Raw genomic sequence first — 20,494 nt, forward strand, 5'->3', positions numbered from 1 at the left:
TGTATTCCTCAGAAGAAGCAAAAAATTACAATTTTGCAAACATAACAGGTGATTTCAAAAAAGATAAAAATTTTTTACTAAGAAAATTATCTTTTTATACAAATATTTTGGGCTTTCATTCAAAGGAAAATTATTTCATAAACTCTCAAGAATTTATGGATAGGAAAATCTTCAACTTTGCAAGGACAAAAGTAACTTGGAGGCTGACTTTATATTATTTTGAATTCAATAATGAACAATAACTGTGTTTACCAAACAATTGTAGATCATGATTGCAAAATCAAGTCAACCTAAGAAAAAAAAAAGCATATCATGACACACCCCATGGCAAATGTTCTTTTCTGTTTTTAATCAAAGGATGATACAAGTCAATTCATGCCACGTCTCACTATTATTTTCTAAATTCTATGCAAACAGGACGAGGCTTCAACTGCAGAGAGAGAGGAATGAAGAGCCTTCTTCTATTTTTGGTCTTTGTAACATTTTCTTCTGCGTTTCCCACAGGCCGAAAGATGGAAAATGAAGAAAATATGCAACTGACTCAGGTACTGTCTCAATAAATGTTATTAATGACTATCAATAAAAATTTTACTTTCTTGATTGTATTGGGACTTAAAAAGACAGCTAGTTCCTACCAAAGAGTCCTGAACTTTCTTGTGAGGAGCTGCTTTTCCTTTCCTTGGCTCTAAGGACATCAAGGAAATTTGAGGGGTGGAGAGTGGGGGTGGGGTGGAGGACAGGCAGGATTTGCTACAACTTTAAGCAATAGTTACAAGTGAAGAGATAGTGAGAGTAGAAAGGGTCAGCCCTGCAAGAATGGAGGTCTCCATAAAAGCATTTGAAGACCAACCAGGAGAACCCAACTACATTTTGGAGTCACTTATCCCTATATGTATGAAAAACACATTGTTTTGGAGATTCCCTCTAAAAATCAGTCCAGTTTGCCATATTTGGTGAAATTATTTACATTTGCAAAATGGATAATCACATCTCCTCTATAATTCATTTCAAGGAAACACCAGAATGAAAGTAACAGCAAAAATATGTAAGACACAAGATAATTTAACACACAGAAGAAGCTTGGTTCTCTTCTGTGGAAGTTTGGAGTCTCATGGCCTGTATGGGTTTAGCCAGTTCTGGTCACACATAGCTCAATGAGTTCTTGAAAACTGAAAACACAGGGTGACTTTTCGCTTTCCTCTTTGTTTTCTTCCTCTCTTCTTTCTTCTCTCACTCCTTCCTTTCCCTTGTTACTTATTTCCTTTTTCCCCTCCTACTGCCAAAAAGGATTTCAGAAACTTTTGTTTCCTCCTGAGATGGAGATCTGCTCTCCTGTAGTCTGTGCCTTTTTTTGTCTTTTTGGTCAGGCATATCTCAACCAGTTCTACTCTCTTGAAATAGAAGGGAGTCATCTTGTTCAAAGCAAGAACAGAAGTCTCATAGCCAGCAAAATTCGTGAAATGCAAGCATTTTTCGGATTGACAGTGACTGGAAAACTGGACTCAAACACTCTTGAGATCATGAAGACACCCAGGTGTGGGGTGCCTGATGTGGGTCAGTATGGCTACACTCTCCCTGGGTGGAAGAAATACAATCTCACATACAGGTAATGCTTCTGCCCCTAATCTAAAGGAACATGAAAATAATCTCCAAGGAACAAAAATAATAATAGTTTATTTTACCGAGCACTTCCTGTGTGCACGGCACTTGATAGATTTTATTTATTCTGTCCTCCCAAGAAATTTGTGACATAGGCATCACTGCTATTATCACCTTAAACACAGAGAAACAAAAGCTTATTTACCATAGGCCGTTTTACACAGCTCTTCTCAGCAGACTGGCTCTGGCAGATATGCTCTAATCTCTAGCCTCTGCCACCTCTATAAAAGCTCAGGACCAGGATCACTGCCTTCTGATTGCAGATGCTTAAAGGTACAAATGAAGTGTGCTCAAGGGAAAATGGGAAGACCCTGGAGCACAGCCAGTTCATGTCAGAGATGTGTGTGAGTCAGATTGTCAAATCTAAGGTGGACTCCAGAAATCTCAAGGAAAGGGAGCTGGCTTATTGGCAGAAAGAAGATGAAGTGCACTTGTGACCTGAGATAGAGTCAGTGACTTTGACCACTGCTCTAGATCTTTCCTGGCTGGCCCCTAAAGAGTCTTTCTGATAGTTCTTCCTTCATCTTGCTGAGCCTTAGGGATTGAGATAAAAATAGGTTCATCAAGATAGGGAATATATACAAAAGGAAGATCTTTTCCTGAGTAACAAACTCTTTGTGGCTCTCAAGTGAGACTCTTAATATATGACACATGCATAAGACTGATTTCTACAAGCCGTTTGAGAAAATAAATCTCAGTTCTTTTTAGAAGATATTTATAATACAGTCATATACATAGCAAACACATACATGAGATTAATGATCTCCCACTTAAGGTGTGATCTTAGGGAATTCATTTAACCTCTTTGAGCCTCATTTGTTAAAGTGTGATAATATTACCTGATGAATAGGACAAATGAAAGACTGAATTATATAGCGTACATAAAAGTACCTTATTTAAATAATAAAGTAGTGTACAAATGTAGCAATAGCACCATACCAAAAGTTACTGCTGCATATAATTGATGACATAGAAATTATTTTCTTTCCATAGTATGTGTTTACATGAATGTATAACCACCGATTGATATATTTTTATTAATTTCTAAGAATTGTAAACTACACTCCAGATATGGCACGAGCTGATGTGGATGAGGCTATCCAAAAAGGTTTAGAAGTGTGGAGCAAAGTTACTCCACTAATATTCACCAAGATTTCCAAAGGGATTGCAGACATCATGATTGCCTTTAGGACCCGAGGTAAGGTTTTCAGCAGAGAAAACAATACAGCTATTTTCATCCTAGGAGCTTTGAAGAGGCTGATCTTTTTTCCCCCCATGAATTGTATCTCAGTCCATGGTTGGTGTCCTCGTTATTTTGATGGCCCCTTGGGAGTCCTTGGCCATGCCTTTCCTCCTGGTCTGGGTTTGGGTGGAGACACTCACTTTGATGAGGATGAAAACTGGACCAAGGATGGAGCAGGTGAGCCCGATTTTCTTTATGAACAAAATTTTTTTATTCATACAAATTCCTAAAAGGAATAGCTTTGCAACTAGTTGCTTTTTACTTCCCAATTTCCCTATGATTTTTCGTATTCCAGATGACATTGATGAAAGTGTCCAATGTCTATTCAAACAATTGTGCTTGTCCAGTTTAGAGCTTTATCCACACAACATCTTCATAAAGTTGTTAATCCTGTTATGATCAGAACATTCTTCCCTTACTCAGATGTTCATTCATATACCCACAATGCCTGAAGGGCCACTATGTGCCTGGAACTGTGCAAGGTGTTGTACAGACCGCAAAGTTGTACTAGAAAAGTTCCAGCTCTTCAGAGGTTCATGATCTTGTGTGATGTATAAGGCCTAGACCCACTCACCACCATACAAGGCAGCCTGTGTTGCCTGTTATACCCATGGCAGAAGTCATCTCTGGCTTGAGGATTGAAAGAAGACCCTGGGGAGGTGGTGATTCTGAGTTGGTGATTGAAGGATGCTGTGTGGGTTCATGACCCATAGGAAGTCTGTTTATATGCATGAACCTCTTCTAACTCTTGCCTGTCTGCCAAGGTATTAGACCCTGGTCTTTATATTTGACTTATTTCTTCAGACTAAGTGCGTTGATTTTATTTCTCCTAATGGGCCTCCCTGGCACTAAAATAAGAGATATTTTATTGCTTTTGAAACAAAAAACAAAATTTACTATAGTAAAAATATGTGCCTCAAATGAAGGAGCAGGTTGAGTAGACTCTAGGGTTCTCCCACTCTTTTTTTTTCTATCATTGACTACAGTCATCTTGGGTCTGGCATCTGGTTTCCCAGGTCCCAGGAAAGTGGAGGCTGTGTGTCTCTGGTAGATGGTACGCGAGGCCACAATTCAGTCCTGACCACGTAACTCTAGACAGTCTATGGGTCAGTTTTACAGTTTCTGCAAAACTGAAAGCCAGTGACTCAAAATGATGCGTGGCCACTCCTTGCTAAGTCTGATCATGTGATGTAATTGTTCTTCCAAGAGCTAGGAAACAAAGAGGGTAAAGAACTCAGTGCTGGCTGAACTTCAGGCACCAGAGGAAGTCTGGGATTGGTTGCTGCCACTGCCATGTGAGTTACATCAAAGACAAGAAAATGAAAGAGGTAGGGTGACACCATGACCCAAACAACAGAGTAGTTGAATGGACCACATCTGTATCTCCTGCTGAGACATGTCCCAATATTTCTCTGGATTTGGCCTAAAGGCAGTGTGGATATGTCCAATCAGGCAGTTATAGGAAATATGTTAGTGCTCACCAAAGTCAGAATGACTCCACTTTGTCAGCCAGGCTTTATTTTCATATCTAGAGGTAGATATGAAAGTTTCACTGTCATTTCAACCCTATTAATTCCAATACTTAGTAGTAAAATTACTATTAAGCATACTGCAACAGGCCCCTTGCCAAAGGGGATGTGTGGGGTCGATTATGAAAAAGTCCAAAGTGATCTGGGCCCCAAGTTGGCAAAACTTGCTTGAGCAAAGCAGAGGATAAATATAGCCCTCCACCAAGTTCTGGGTGGATAGCCAGGCAACAATACTAAAATGGGTTATCTTCTAACTACTTTACTACATTCCCTCAGCTTTGAAATTTTTGGCCCTGGGGGATGCCCAATCATATAACTCTTACCTCACTGACGTAGAAGGGAAAATGCCTTCCTGTTCTCTAATAAAAACGTAAAATCTCAAGCATACGTGACCTCCAATCAGATTTTTTAAATAGAAAATTTGACAATAATGTATAATATATGATTACCTTCTTTACATATATGTAAGCTGTCTCTATGGAAAGGGCACAAAAGTCTTAGTATAACTTCCTTAAAAGCAATAGACAACCGTCATCTGCTAATCCCACTGTGTCCTAAGGGGAGGACAGTCACTGCGTGGTGATGTCAGAGGAATTTGAGCACATAGAGGGGCTTTCCTGAGAATCTCCCAAAGTGAGGTCAGTGTCAAGCCTGTATGTGAATGTAAATGTTCTATGCACACATGTGCACTAAACAACTGAAACAGACCTCAGAGACCGCTACAGATGCAGTGTTGGGATGGAGAAGAGCAGTGGTCTGTGGCTTGGCAGACCTTACTTGCAGGAAGATGACACACGTTATCTGTAATAAAGGTGAAAACACCTTGCAAAGCACCTGCCTTTAGCAAACATTCGGAAAGTGTTTGACACTGATGATTATGTTGGTGATTATTAGTATTAATGATAATGATGATGATTAGATAGAGTGATTTCTAGGAGAAGGAAAAAATATTCACAAAGGTACTGATGTATTATGTACCAATTTATCTATTTAGTCACATCTCCAAGAAGGCAGCAATGTTGTCTTTTTTTTCTACAGTATCATACAGCCTATAATATTGTCAGCACATGAGAGATACTTACAAATATTTGATAAATGAAGTCACGCAACAATCCTTTACTCAACATCTACTCTGACCCATGCTCTGTGATAGAAATGGAATATACAATAGTGTACAAGACACAGATCCTGCCCTCCAGGGGTTTACAGTCTAGAGGATACACTCTTATCAAATGGCAATTAAAATTAGTATGATCAACAGTGGGATAAAAGTAACTATGGCAATGTAATAGGAGCACATAAGATAAACTCCAGCCCATATACAGAGGTCAGGGAGGAAGTGATGCCAAATCTGAGACCTGAAGGCTCTGCAGGAACTCTGAAGGCAAAGTGGAGTAAACAGCTCTAGACAGAATAACCCAATCAACCCAAGTATTAGAATTGTGGTGGAACAGAAGGCTAAAATGGTGAGTACGATTCAGATTAGAATCCTATATAGAAGGTCTTGAAAGCCACGATAAATGTTTGGACTTCATTTAGATGATCTGAGTTTGAATTATTTTTTTAAAGAGTCACTTGTCCCACCCCTGTCCAACAACATATGCAATGATATTGCCAGCCAGACAAGGGGCAGCAGCAAAAGCCAGAGCAGAAAAGCATGAAAGTCCATGAAATAATTTTTTGCCATTACATGTTTGTTTTGTGCAAACATCACTGGACAAAGCTCCATCACAAAAGGCTCAGCCTTTTCCTTAGTGTCCATAGGCTTAGTTGCAAGTCCAAAGACAGTCTTTTATATACTTAGAAACTTACAGACTGTGGGAGAGACAGAGAAATAAAAAGACAACTCCAACCATACATGGTACGACTTCTGGTGTGGTAAAGTACAGAGTACTATGGTCTTGTATAGGAGGCACAGCTAACCATTCTATCATCCACATAAAAACCTGGATATCCAGCAACCATCACTAAGCAGTTTCTCAGTCACCAGGAATAAAAGATGATTAAGACATGTTCCCTGTACTGAAAGGGTACACAGCTTGGTGAAAGAAATAGACAATGCAGTACTTATCTGCAAAGACAGAACTAAGCACTGAGTCTACAGAAGCTGAGAGAGGTGCAATTAAGTCAGCCTGGATAGGAGCTGGAGGATAAGAGAAGCCTCATGTGGGAGATGGCTCTAGGGGGATTCCTGAGGAATACATAGGATAGCGGGGAGAAAGGGGGGTGAGAAATTAATACTCTGGGCAGAAGGGATGGAGATATGGAGACAAAGAGATTAGAAAGAACATGGCATAGATGAGAAATGCAAATGATTCAATATGGCTAGCTCACGGAATGTGAAAATAAAATATGAGGCTGGGAAAAAAAGCAGGGACTAGTTCATGGAAGGTCATGTTTAGGTATTTGAACTTGATCCTACAGCCAATGGAGAACCTCTGAATAATATAGGTAGGAGAAACATGATCACATTCAGCAGCCTAAAAACAACCAAAGACTGGCGGCTTCTCTCTCTCTCTCTCTCTCTCTCTCTCTTTTTTTTTAATACTATCCATTTCTGAGAAACCTGTTTCCTGCCATCTGTTAACTCTGGGTTATATTTCTCCATGATGTGACTAATACCAATTATCAGTCTTGAAATATTTCCCAGATAAATGATGGTGAATATGTTATAAGAATTATCTGCTGTTTGGCAAGCTTTTTCTTCATTCCCCTCAGTTACTTCCTAATCTCAGATGCAATCATTCTCCTTCTGAATGACTAATGTACTCATGTTTTCCCTGTTTTTGTTAAGGATTCAACTTATTTCTTGTGGCTGCTCATGAATTTGGTCATTCACTGGGGCTCTCTCACACCAATGATCAAACAGCTTTGATGTTCCCAAATTATGTCTCCCTGGATCCTAGCAAATACCCACTTTCTCAGGACGATATCAATGGAATACAATCTATCTATGGTGAGCAACAAATCTGAATATATGTGAACTGAATTGAAAGACTTCCAGGAAGGAAGTTGAGAAAATCACTTCTTGAAATATTATCATGAAGAAAATATTCTCTTGGGTAAGATCCTTCTGTAGGTATTTCCACATGCCTTCTTAATTCACTAAGGTATTTCTTTTCTCATCAAAGGAAGTCCACCTAAGACACCTGCTAAGCCAAAGAGACCCACTGTACCCCATGCCTGTGACCCCGATTTGACTTTTGATGCTATCACCACTTTCCGCAGAGAAGTAATGTTCTTTAAAGGCAGGTAAAACCATTCCCTTAAACACCTCAACTTCCTATGAAGATTTTTCTTTTTAAGAGATTTGGGGATAAGAGAGCTGTGGGGGTAGTGAGAATGTGTGCCTTTACTTTTCGTTTTATAACTGCCCATACTTTTTGATTGTTTTATTCTGTGCACATATCTCTTACTTGTTTGATAAATTAATTTTTAAATGTTTTTAAGCAAATTTTTAAATTGCCATTGAAACAGAGTCTACTTTCAGTGACTTCTTAGCTAAAATAATACACCACTCCTGATGGTGTGTTGCAGGTGGCTTATACCATTTCAGGATCCAATTGTTAAATTTTCAAGAATTTTGTAAACTAGTTCATATCACTTTGGTAGCTTGAAACTGGCCATGGTTGGAGTATTTACACACTGGAAATCATCAAATGATAAAAATTAGGTTTTTTTCCTACCTGGAGAACCAATTGTTAAATACACATCGACAGACCATTCCTTGAAGCTGAATCAACAAAGTGTTAGCTGTGGTAGGAAATCTCTTCTCTCACTATGTATAATTTACTGCACTTAACTTGCAACATGGTGTGTCAGTTATGTATACCATGACCATATTTTCAGAACAAAGTATCAAGACATACACCATCTGACAAGGATATAGGGGCAAAAGGAAAGAATATCTGAAATCAGACTCCTGCCACCCCCAACTATGTAGCACTGTAATGACATGCTGTCACTACCATGCTCTTAATAGCCAAGGCTGAGAGACCACTTGTCAGGGATGGGTAGCCAGCATGGGAAGGAAAATGGACTATAAGGACTTTTCAAGCCCACCTTATAGGCTCAGAACTTTACAGCCAGAAGGGAAATCTGAGGAAATATTTAGCCATGCCAATAATAACATTTCTTTATTCTAGCAAATATCAGCACCAAAAAATTCTTCTTAGATTGCTTGGTATTGGCTTAGAATGTTGGGAATTGCTGCTTTGGCAAAAATGAGGTGATTGAGCACACTGAGAACTATTTATGAGATTTCCATGGGTATTTTGCTACTCTAAGTTCCCAAAAGAGTGGGCACAAAGTCATGTCCTGACCTTGGTAGTCCAAAAGGTAGAACTGAACTCATAACCACCTAAATTTGCTGAGGAAATTTGTATTAATGCTATAAATTGTTTGAGGAAAATATCAACCAATTAGATAAGGGAAAAGTGTCAGTTTGCAGTGTTTTCATTGAAATAGATATATATACACTGTGTATAAAGTATGGTTTTCTGTCTAACACAGGCATCTATGGAGGATGTACTATGATATCACTGATGTTGAATTTGAATTAATCTCTTCATTCTGGCCATCTCTGCCAGCTGATATTCAAGCTGCATATGAGAACCCCAAAGACAAGATTCTGGTTTTTAAAGGTAATTTTGCCCATCATTATTCCTCTTCTCCCTCTGGATGCCTGAACTGCTCAGTGGGTATTTTAGTGCAAGGAATATAATCTTCATGCATGAGCCAAATAGACAGGGTTTCTGCCCTGACCTTAGGTTCCTATCATAAAGAATAACTATCCAAGGATTCTCGGTGGTTGTGAAGATAAACACCATCCCAACAGCACAGGAGAAAAGACAACTGTATAACAAAAACTAAAAAGTCTTTTTTTCTGCCAAATAAAGGTAACCCATCTCTCTTCTATGTTCCCTTTTTACTAGGGTTGCTAGATGTGGCAAGTAAAAATACAAGATGCTTTGAATTTCGGACAAACAACAAAATAATTTTTTAGTATAAGTATGTCCTTTGCAATATTTTGGATATACTTATACCAAAAGTTAGTCATTGTTTATTTGAAATTCAGATTCAATTGGTATCTAATATTCGAATTAGCAACACTACTTTTTATATGGGTTTCACCAGATTACTTGCCTTTGAGAACACTAGGGTGCTGAAATTTAGGAGAACATGTCCAAATATACTTGACTATTTTATCAGAGTTGGAAAGAATTAATACAATGAATTCAATTGACATGGGTATGCACACTACTAACTATAGGTATATATAATTTGTGTAATGTTAATGATATAAGCAGCTAAAGAAACCGGTAAGAATAAATGGAGACATAAGATTACTAAATCTCTAAGCATTGAACCTGAAAGGAACTAAGCATCTAATTATTTTCAAACTTCTTAAGACAGCTATTTCTCCCTTTAGGAAATAAATCAGAAGATAATCACTTTCTCTCTTCCTAGATGAAAACTTCTGGATGATCAGAGGATATGCTGTCTTGCCAGATTATCCCAAATCCATCCATATACTTGGCTTTCCAAGACGTGTGAAGAAAATTGATGCAGCTGTCTGTGATCGAAACACAAGAAAAACCTACTTCTTTGTGGGTATTTGGTGCTGGAGGCAAGTCTACAGACAATTGACCCTTTGTTTTACTCTGGAGGAAAATATCCAGATAACTTCACTTTAACATGGGAAAAAATAAAACTAACCTACAGTCTTCCTAAAGTGTTATCTTGAAGGCAATCTCAGATGGATGGCATTCGCCAAACAAAAGAATGTTTCAATCAGTTCAAAGATCTTTCTCCAAGTTAAAAAAATAAAGATAAAATCATAAAGCTGGTGATGCCAACCAAACCGCCAATGACACACATATCCAGTCAGAATCTTTGAAACTCCAGGATGATCTCTTATTTTGATTTAACAGTTCCACAGAGTAACATCAATCCAGCAAATTATGTGGCTTTTTCCCCTCATAATTCCTTGCTTTCAAGACATTATAAGTGATTTAACCAAACATAATCTTTGCCATTTTTATTGTATTATTGATCCAACTTGTTTTCTTCCAGTAGGACTACTTTTTATTTCTACATCCTTGCTTGACTCCAAGGAGGCAGTAAAAAATTAAGCCCTCCCCCTCCAAAACAAAGATCCCCTGAAAACCTTTCAAATCCATGTCTCCAGGTATGACGAAGTTACCCAAACCATGGACAAAGGGTATCCACACAGGGTGGTAAAATACTTTCCAGTAATTGGTCTCCAAGTGGATGCTGCTTTCCAACATAAAGGTAAGCATCAGTGCCTGACTATAAGGATACTTGGAAAACTTTGCTGACTGTGAAATAGGACAGCATGAAAACTTAAATGTTTCAATTTTAACGTCATTTTATTACTCTAGAGTACATGTAAATAATAATAAACTTTAATCTGAGAGCCTTATCAAAAACTGAATAGTAAGTTCTGAATTATATTCTCTGTCATACTATTTCAAAACTGCAAAAAGTACCAAAATTAACTATCACTGATCCAAGATACCTGATAAAGATACCCCCGAAGAGATTTAAGTGTGAAAAATGACTAAGCACGTGAAGTGAACAGTGATTCTCAATCTTAATGTACATAGTGTAATATACACAGCTTAGGGTTATGAAACTACAAGTTCCTTAGAGTTTCTGAGGCAGTAGGATTGTGGGTAAGATCCAGGAATCTATAGTTTTAAAAGAACCTCAAGCAATTTAATGCATCAGTTCAGCTACTATATCTTCAAAGACAACAAACCAGACCATGCAGTAAGCAGGAGTCTAAACATGTTTTTGAGTAACACCATCTGTTATTCTAGTGAAATCTAACACGGAACCTCAAAAACTAAAACAGATTAACCAGAAAATGAAGATGTAGGGACCAAGGCCATACTCACAGGTGCCTCTTTCTCCCCCTCGCTGAGACATTTTTTTGAAACCTAGTTTGAGAACCTCTGGCATAAACCACAGTCTGACTAGAAAGGTAGTAAGCCCTTGAAACTCATGTTTCATGCCTTGGCTTTTTTGTCAGGGAAATGAAAATAATATTTCTCATGTGACTGAGCAGAGTAAAATATCTATATAGTTACACATTTCTTTTCTTTCCATATAATGTTCAGTTATTTTATTCTATATTCATAAAATTAAAAAGTGTGGAATCATTGTATAGTGGTGCAAGATAACTAATCATGATTCTCTCTCTCTAGGATTCTTCTATTTCTTCCGAAGATCAAAGCAATTTGAATATGACCCTAAGGCAAAGAACGTTACCCGAATAATGAAAACCAATACTTGGTTTCAATGTAGAGAACCATTAAATTCATCATCTGATTTTACTATCAGCGAGGAAGAAGTACATTCAGAGGGAGTGGAGATGTTTTATCATAAGAATTTAAACTTGCTTATTTTCAGTATTGTTCATGTGCTGAAAAACTACAGTTATCAATAAATTCATAGACCTAAAATAAACCTCAAGGGGTCTTTTAATCTGAACTCTGCTTCAAAGGAGAATAGAACTATTCTTTAACGTCAAGTTGCCAGTCCTAGTTCTAAATATCTATCTAGTTAAGAGTCAAACAGCTTTTTGAGCTTCCTGATTCTTTTTACAGGAAGTTATGTATAAACAAAACTCTCACTGGACTTTAAACATATTTTATGCTTTGTAGACTTGAAGAAGTAAGCCGTGTCGTATAATAACAAAATACTGAAGACATTTATTAAACCAATCTTTAGCATTCTATTTTGTCTGGACCTTCGGAGTTGGAGAAGCTTGATAAACTGCATCTCTCATCCCTACCCATGTTCTGAACCCACTGAGAAATAACATACAGTTGGGAGAGTAAAATACCACCTTTATTACTGAAAAGTTTATATTGGAGAATGTATCTATGGACAAGCAAGCTTCCTAATATCAAATTCTAGAGTGAGCCATACTTACAAGTCATGGGAAGAACTGGAAAGCACTATGCCTCCCCAAGAAAAAGTGAGCTGCCTACAGACTATGTGGAGCCCAAAGAGAAAGAAACAAAGATGGAGCTACATGTACCTAGTTTCTGCTCCCTAATTCAGCATTCAAATAAGTTATTCTACCTCCCAAAGAGAGGAGTAAGAGCCTAGAGAGATGCAGGAAGTGTTACACTAAAGATGATTCCCCAACAATTAAGAAACTAGCAGGAGTAGGAAAGTAGTGTTCCTTCCAACCCTCCCAACCCTACCCCAAGCATAGACCAATACATTGAACCATTCCTTAGAAAGTTTAAAAGCAAGTTGTGTGCACACTGATCTCATATACAAGAAATGTAGAGATTTCTGTGTTTCCTGTGTATATGGGTCACCTGGGCTTAAACCTATTGGTAGAAATTTCCTGTCCCCTTTATATGTATCTGTTGTATGTTTAGAAACCCAACCATGTATCTGTTGGTTAAGTTTTACCTTTACACCCTCAAAGCTAAATGCTTAGCAAAGCTCTACATAAATTTTCTGACCCAAAAGATGGGAGGTTGTCAGTTGAACTTGATTCTGATTAGGTGATGGATTGAGTAGGTGTCAACTGATAGAAAATAAGCACAGAATATCTCAGGAATTCCTATAGCTAGTCCTCCAAATCACACATTTTTTTCCTTGGGTTAAGTATTACCAGATTCCTAAAAGAAAGGGATATAGGAGGAGCTTCAAGATGGAGGAAGAGTAAGAAGTGGACATCACCTTCCTCCCTACAAATACATCAGAAATACATCTACATGTGGAACAACTCCTACAGAACACCTACTGAATGCTGGCAGAAGAACTCAGACCTCCCAAAAGGCAAGAAACTTCCCACGTACCTGGGTAGGGCAAAAGAAAAAAGGAAAAACAGGGACAAAAGAATAGGGATGGGACCGGCACCAGTAGGAGGGAGCTGTGAAGGAGGAAAGGTTTCCACACACTAGGAAGCCCTTTCGCGGGTGGAGACGGGGGTGGTGGTGGGGAAGCTTCAGAGCCACAGAGGAGAGCACAGCAACAGGGGTGTGGAGGGCAAAGCAGAGAGATTCCTGCACAGAGGATCGGTGCTGACCAGCACTCACCAGCCCGAGAGGCTTCTCTGCTCACCCGCCATGGCAGGTGGGGGCTGGAAGCTGAGGCTCCAGCTTTGGAGGTCAGATCCCAGGGAGAGGACTGGGGTAGGCTGCGTAAACACAGCTTGAAAGGGGCTAGTGAGCCACAGCTAGCCAGGAGGGAGTCCGGGAAAAAGTCTGGAACTGCCTGAGAGGCAAGAGACTTTTTCTTCCCTCTTTGTTTCATGGTGCTTGAGGAGAGGGGATTAAGAGTGCTGCCTAAACGAGCTCCAGAGACGGGCGCGAGCCGCGGCTATCAGCGCGGACCCCAGAGATGGGCATGAGACTCTAAGGCTGCTGCTGCACCACCAAGAAGCATGTGTGCAAGTACAGGTCACTATCCACACGTCCCCTCCTGGGAGCCTAGGCTGCCCACCATGGCCAGGGTCCCATAATCCAGGTACAACTTCCCCGGAAGAACACACAGCACACCTCAGGCTGTTGCAACTTCACACCCGCCTCTGCTGCCGCAGGCTCACCCCGCATTCTGTACCCCTCCTTCCCCCTGAGCCTGAGTGAGCCAGAGCCCCCGAATCAGCTGCTCCTTTAACCCCATCCGGTCTGAGCAGGAACAGATGCATTCAGGCGACCTACATGCAGAGGCGAGGCCAAATCCAAAGCTGAACACCAGGAGCTGTGCGAACAAAGAAGGGAAAGGGAAATTTCTCCCAGCAGCCTCAGGAGCAGTGGATTAAATCTCCACAAACAACTTGATGTACCTGCATCTGTGGAATACCTGAATAGACCATGAATCATCCCAAATTGAGGCAGTGGACTTTGGGAGCAACGATATATATGTATGTTTTCCTTTTTCTCTATCACTGAGTGTGTATGTGTATGCTCCTGTGTGTGATTTTGTCTGTATAGCTTAACTTTTACCATTTGTCCTAGGGTTCTGTCTGTCCGTTTTTTTGTTTTGTATTGGTTTTTGTTATTGTTGTTGTTTATGTTTGTTTGTTTGCTCGTTTGTTTTAGTATAGTTTTTAGCACTTGTTATCATTGGTGGATTTGTTTTGGTTGCTCTCTTCCTTCCTTCTCTCTTTCTTTCTTTTTTTTATTATTTTTAAAATTTTTTTATTTTTAACAATTATATTTTATTTTTTTATTTTAATAACTTTATTTTATTCTTTCTTTCTTTCTTTTTCTTTCTTTCTCCCTTTTATTCTGAGCCATGTGGAAGACAGGATGGTGGTGCTTCAGCCAGGTGTCAGGCCTGAGCCTCTGAGGTGGGAGAGCCAAGTTCAGGACATTGCTGCACAAGAGACCTCCCAGCTCCATGTAATATCAAATGTCAAAAATCTCCCAGAGATCTCCATCTCAACATTAAGACCCAGCTCCGCTCAACGACCAGCAAGCTACAGTGCTGGACACCCTATGCCAAACAACTAGCAAGAGAGGAACACAACCCCATCCACTAGCAGAAAGGCTGCCTAAAATAAGGTAACAGACACCCCAAAACACACCACCAGATGCAGACCTGCCCACCAGAAAGACAAGATCCAGCCTCAACCACCAGAACACAGGCACTATTCCCCTCCACCAGGAAGCCTACACAACACACTGAAACAACCTTAGTCACTGGGGACAGACACCAAAAACAGCAGAAACTACGAACCTGCAGCCTGCAAAAAGGAGACCCCAAACACAGTAAGTTAAGCAAAATGAGAATGCAGAGAAACACACAGCAGATGAAGGAGCAAGGTAAAAACCCACCAGACCAAACGAATGAACAGGAAATAGGCTGTCTACCTGGAAAAGAATTCAGAGTAATAATGGTAAAGATTATAAAAAAATCTTGGAAATAGAATGGAGAAAATACAAGAAACGTTTAACAAGGAACTAGAAGAGCTAAAGAGCAAACAAAAAATGATGAACAACACAATAAATGAGATTAAAAATTCTCTAGAAGGAACCAGTAGCAGAATAACTGAGATAGAAGAATGGATAAGTGACCTGGAAGATAAAATAGTGGAAATAACTACTGCAAGGCAGAACAAAGAAAAAGAATGAAAAGAATTGAGGACAGTCTCAGAGACCTCTGGGACAACACTAAACGCACCAACATTCGAATTATAGGGGTCCCAGAAGAAGAAGAGAAAAAGAAAGAGACTGAGAAAATATTTTAAGGGATTATAGTTAAAAACTTCCTTAATACGGGAAAGGAAATAGTCAATCAAGTCCAAAAAGTGCAGAGAGTCCCATATAGGATAAATCAAGGAGAAACACGCCAGAACACATATTAATCAAACTATCAGAAATAAAATACAAAGAAAAAATATTAAAAGCAGCAAGGGAAAAACAGAAAATAACATACAAGGGAATCCCCATAAGGTTAACAGCTGATCTTTCAGCAGAAACTCTGCAAGCCAGAAGGGACTGGCAGGACATATTTAAAGTGATGAAAGGGAAAAACCTACAACCAAGATTACGCTACCCAGCAAGGATCTCATTCAGATTTGATGGAGAAATTAAAACCTTTACAGACAAGCAAAAGCTAAGAGAATTCAGCACCACCAAACGAGTTTTACAACAAATGCTAAAGGAACTTCCCTAGGCAGGAAACACAAGAGAAGGAAAAGATCTACAATAACAAACCCAAAACAATTAAGAAAATGGTAATAGGAACATACATATCGACAATTACCTTAAATGTAAATGGATTAATTGCTCCAACCAAAAGACATAGAGTGGCTGAATGGACACAAAACAAGACCTGTATATATGCTATCTACAAAAGACACACTTCAGACCCAGGGACACATACAGACTGAAAGTGAGGGGATGGAAAAAAGATATTCCATGCAAATGGAAATCAAAAGAAAGCTGGAGCAGCAATTCTCACATCAGACAATATAGACTTTAAAACAAAGTCTATTACAAGAGAAAAAGAAGAACACTACATAATGATCAAGGGATCAATCCAAGCAGAAGATATAACAATTGTAAATATTTATGCATCCAGTATAGGAGCACCTCAATACATAAGGCCAATGCTAACAGCCTTCAAAGGGGAAATGGACAGTAACACAATCATAGTAGGGGACTTCAACACCCCATTTTCACCAATGAACACATCATCCAAAATGAAAATAAATAAGGAAACACAAGCTTTAAATGATACATTAAACAAGATGGACTTAATTGATAATTATAGGACATTCCATCCAAAAACAGCAGAATACACTTTCTTCTCAAATGCTCATGGAACATTCTCCAGGATAGATCATATCTTGGGTCACAAATCAAGCCTTGGTAAATTTAAGAAAATTGAAATCGTATCAAGTATCTTTCCGACCACAATGTTATGAGACTAGATATCAATTACAGGAAAAGATCTGTAAAAAATACAAACACATGGAGGCTAAACAGCACACTACTTAATAACCAAGAGATCACTGAAGAAATCAAAGATGAAATCAAAAAATACCTAGAAACAAATGACAATGAAAACACGACAACCTAAAACCTATGGGATGCAGCAAAATCTGTTCTAAGAGGGAAGTTTATAGCAATACAATCCTACCTTAAGATACAAGAAATACCTCAAATAAACAACCTAACCTGACAAATAAAGCAATTAGAGAAAGAAGAACAAAAATACCCCAAAGTTAGCAGAAGGAAAGAAATCATAAATATCAGATCAGAAATAAATGAAAAAGAAATGAAGGAAATGATAGCAAAGATCAATAAAATTAAAAGTTGGTTCTTTGAGAGAATAAACAAAATTGATAAACCATTAGCCAGACTCATCAAGAAAAAAAGGGAGAAGACTCAAATCAACAGAATTAAAATGTGAAAGGAGAAGTAACAACTGACACTGCAGAAATACAAAGGATCATGAGAGATTACTACAAGTAACTCTATGCCAATAAAATGGACAATCTGGAAGAAATGGACAAATTCTTAGAAAAGCACAACCTTCTGAGACTGAACCAGGAAGAAATAGAAAATATAAACAGACAAGTCACAAACACTGAAATTGAGACTGTGATTAAAAACCTTCCAACAAACAAAAGCCCAGGACCAGATGGCTTCACAGGCGAATTCTATCAAACATTTAGAGAAGAGCTAACACCTATCCTTCTCAAACTCTTCTAAAATGTAGCAGAGGGAGCAACACTCCTAAACTCATTCTATGAGGCCACCATCACCCTGATACCAAAACTAGACAAAGATGTCACAAGGAAAGAAAACTACAGGCCAATATCACTGATGAACATAGATGCAAAAATCATCAACACAATACTAGCAAACAGAATCCAACAGCACATTAAAAGGAGCATACACCATGATCAAGTGGGGTTTAGCCCAGGAATGCAAGGATTCTTCAATATACGCAAATCAATCAACGTGATACATCATATTAACAAATTGAAGGAGAAAAACCATATGATCATCTCAATAGATGCAGAGAAAGCTTTTGACAAAATTCAACACTCATTTATGATAAAAGCCCTGCAGAAAGTAGGCATAGAGGGAACTTTCCTCAACATAATAAAGGCTATATGTGACAAACCCACAGCCAACATTGTCCTCAATGGTGAAAAACTGAAACCATTTCCACTAAGATCAGGAACAAGACAAGGTTGCCCACTCTCACCACTCTTATTCAACATAATTTTGGAACTGTTAGCCACAGCAATCAGAGAAGAAAAAGAAATAAAAGGAATCCAAATCGGAAAAGAAGAAGTAAAGCTGTCACTCTTTGCAGATGACATGATACTATACATAGAGAATCCTAAAGATGCTACCAGAAAACTCCTCGAGCTAATCAATGAATTTGGTAAAGTAGCAGGATACAAAATTAATGCACAGAAAACCCTTGCATTCCTATACACTAATGATGAAAAATCTGAAAGTGAAATTAAGAAAACACTCCCGTTTACCATTGCAACAAAAAGAATAAAATATCTAGGAATAAACCTACCTAAGGAGACAAAAGACCTGTATGCAGAAAATTATAAGACACTGATGAAAGAAATCAAAGATGATACAAATAGATGGAGAGATATACCATGTTCTTGGATTGGAAGAATCAACATTGTGAAAATGACTCTACTACCCAAAGCAATCTACAGATTCAATGCAATCCCTATCAAACTACCACTGGCATTTTTCACAGAAGTAGAACAAAAAATTTCACAATTTGTATGGAAACACAAAAGACCCCGAATAGCCAAAGCAATCTTGAGAACGAAAAATGGAGCTGGAGGAATCAGGCTCCCTGACTTCAGACTATATTACAAAGCTACATAATCAAGACAGTTTGGTACTGGCACAAAAACAGAAACATAGATCAATGGAACAGGATAGAAAGCCCAGAGATAAACCCACACACATATGGTCACCTTATCTTTGATAAAGGAGGCAAGGATATACAGTGGAGAAAAGACAGCCTCTTCAATAAGTGGTGCTGGGAAAACTGGACAGGTACATGTAAAAGTATGAAATTAGAACACTCCCTGACACCATACACAAAAATAAACTCAAAATGGATTAAAGACCTAAGTGTAAGGCCAGACACTATCAAACTCTTAGAGGAAAACATAGGCAGAACACTCTATGACATAAATCACAGCAAGATCCTTTTTGACCCACCTCCTAGAGAAATGGAAATAAAAACACAAATAAACAAATGGGACCTAATGAAACTTAAAAGCTTTTGCACAGCAAAGGAAACCATAAACAAGACCAAAAGACAACCCTCAGAATGGGAGAAAATATTTGCAAATGAAGCAACTGACAAAGGATTAATCTCCAAGATTTACATGCAGCTCATGCAGCTCAATAACAAAAAAACAAACAACCCAATCCAAAAATGGGCAGAAGACTTAAATAGACATTTCTCCAAAGAAGATATACAGATTGCCAACAGACACATGAAGGAATGCTCAACATCATTAATCATTAGAGAAATGCAAATCAAAACTACAATGAGATATCATCTCACACCGGTCAGAATGGCCATCATCAAAAAATCTAGAAACAATAAATGCTGGAGAGGGTGTGGAGGAAAGGGAACCCTCTTGCACTGTTGGTGGGAATGTAAATTGATACAGCCACTATGGAGAACAGTATGGAGGTTCCTTAAAAAACTAAAAATAGAACTACCATACGACCCAGCAATCCCACTACTGGGCATATACCCTGAGAAAACCATAATTCAAAAAGAGTCATGTACCACAATGTTCATTGCAGCTCTATTTACAGTAGCCAGGACATGGAAGCAACCTAAGTGTCCATCATCAGATGAATGGATAAATAAGATGTGGCACATATATACAATGGAATATTACTCAGCCATAAAAAGAAACGAAATGGAGGTATTTGTAGTGAGGTGGATGGAGTTAGAGTCTGTCATACAGAGTGAAGTAAGTCAGAAAGAGAAAAACAAATACCGTATGCTAACACATATATATGGAATTTAAGGAAAAAAAAAAAGGTCATGAAGAACCTAGTGGCAAGACGGGAATAAAGACACAGACCTACTAGAGAATGGACTTGGGGATATGGGGAGGGGGAAGGGTAAGATGTGACAGGGTGAGAGAGTGGCATGGACATATATACACTACCAAATGTAAAATAGATAGCTAGTGGGAAGCAGCCGCATAGCACAGGGAGATCAGCTCGGTGCTTTGTGACCACCTAGAGGGGTGGGATAGGGAGTGTGGGAGGGAGACGCAAGAGGGAAGAGATATGGGAACATATGTATATGTATAACTGATTCACTTTGTTATAAAGCAGAAACTAACACACCATCGTAAAGCAATTATACTCCAATAAAGATGTTTAAAAAAAAAAAGAAATATCTTCAACATACTTAAATTGGTCATAATATCATAAAATTTGGGTCTTTATTCACTCACTACCCAATACCACTATCTATCTGAGGTTTCCACATGAAAATAAAAATCCACTTTGAATCACTTAGGTTTAGAATTTGA

The 20,494-nt window shown here is 38.6% G+C and overlaps 1 protein-coding gene across 1 annotated transcript; it reads left to right on the forward strand.

Moving 5' to 3' along the window:
- The first annotated feature begins 446 nt into the window (after window positions 1-446).
- MMP27 (matrix metallopeptidase 27) lies at window positions 447-11,905 on the forward strand. Its single transcript, XM_059929368.1, has 10 exons — window positions 447-545; window positions 1,368-1,606; window positions 2,709-2,857; window positions 2,951-3,079; window positions 7,226-7,387; window positions 7,563-7,683; window positions 8,944-9,074; window positions 9,901-10,060; window positions 10,622-10,725; window positions 11,664-11,905. The coding sequence occupies exons 1-10, from the start codon at window positions 447-449 to the stop codon at window positions 11,903-11,905; spliced, it is 1,536 nt and encodes a 511-aa protein (XP_059785351.1).
- Window positions 11,906-20,494: the final 8,589 nt, after the last annotated feature.

The sequence above is a fragment of the Balaenoptera ricei genome, chromosome 8 (genome assembly GCF_028023285.1).
Source record: "Balaenoptera ricei isolate mBalRic1 chromosome 8, mBalRic1.hap2, whole genome shotgun sequence".
Taxonomy (NCBI): domain Eukaryota; kingdom Metazoa; phylum Chordata; class Mammalia; order Artiodactyla; family Balaenopteridae; genus Balaenoptera; species Balaenoptera ricei.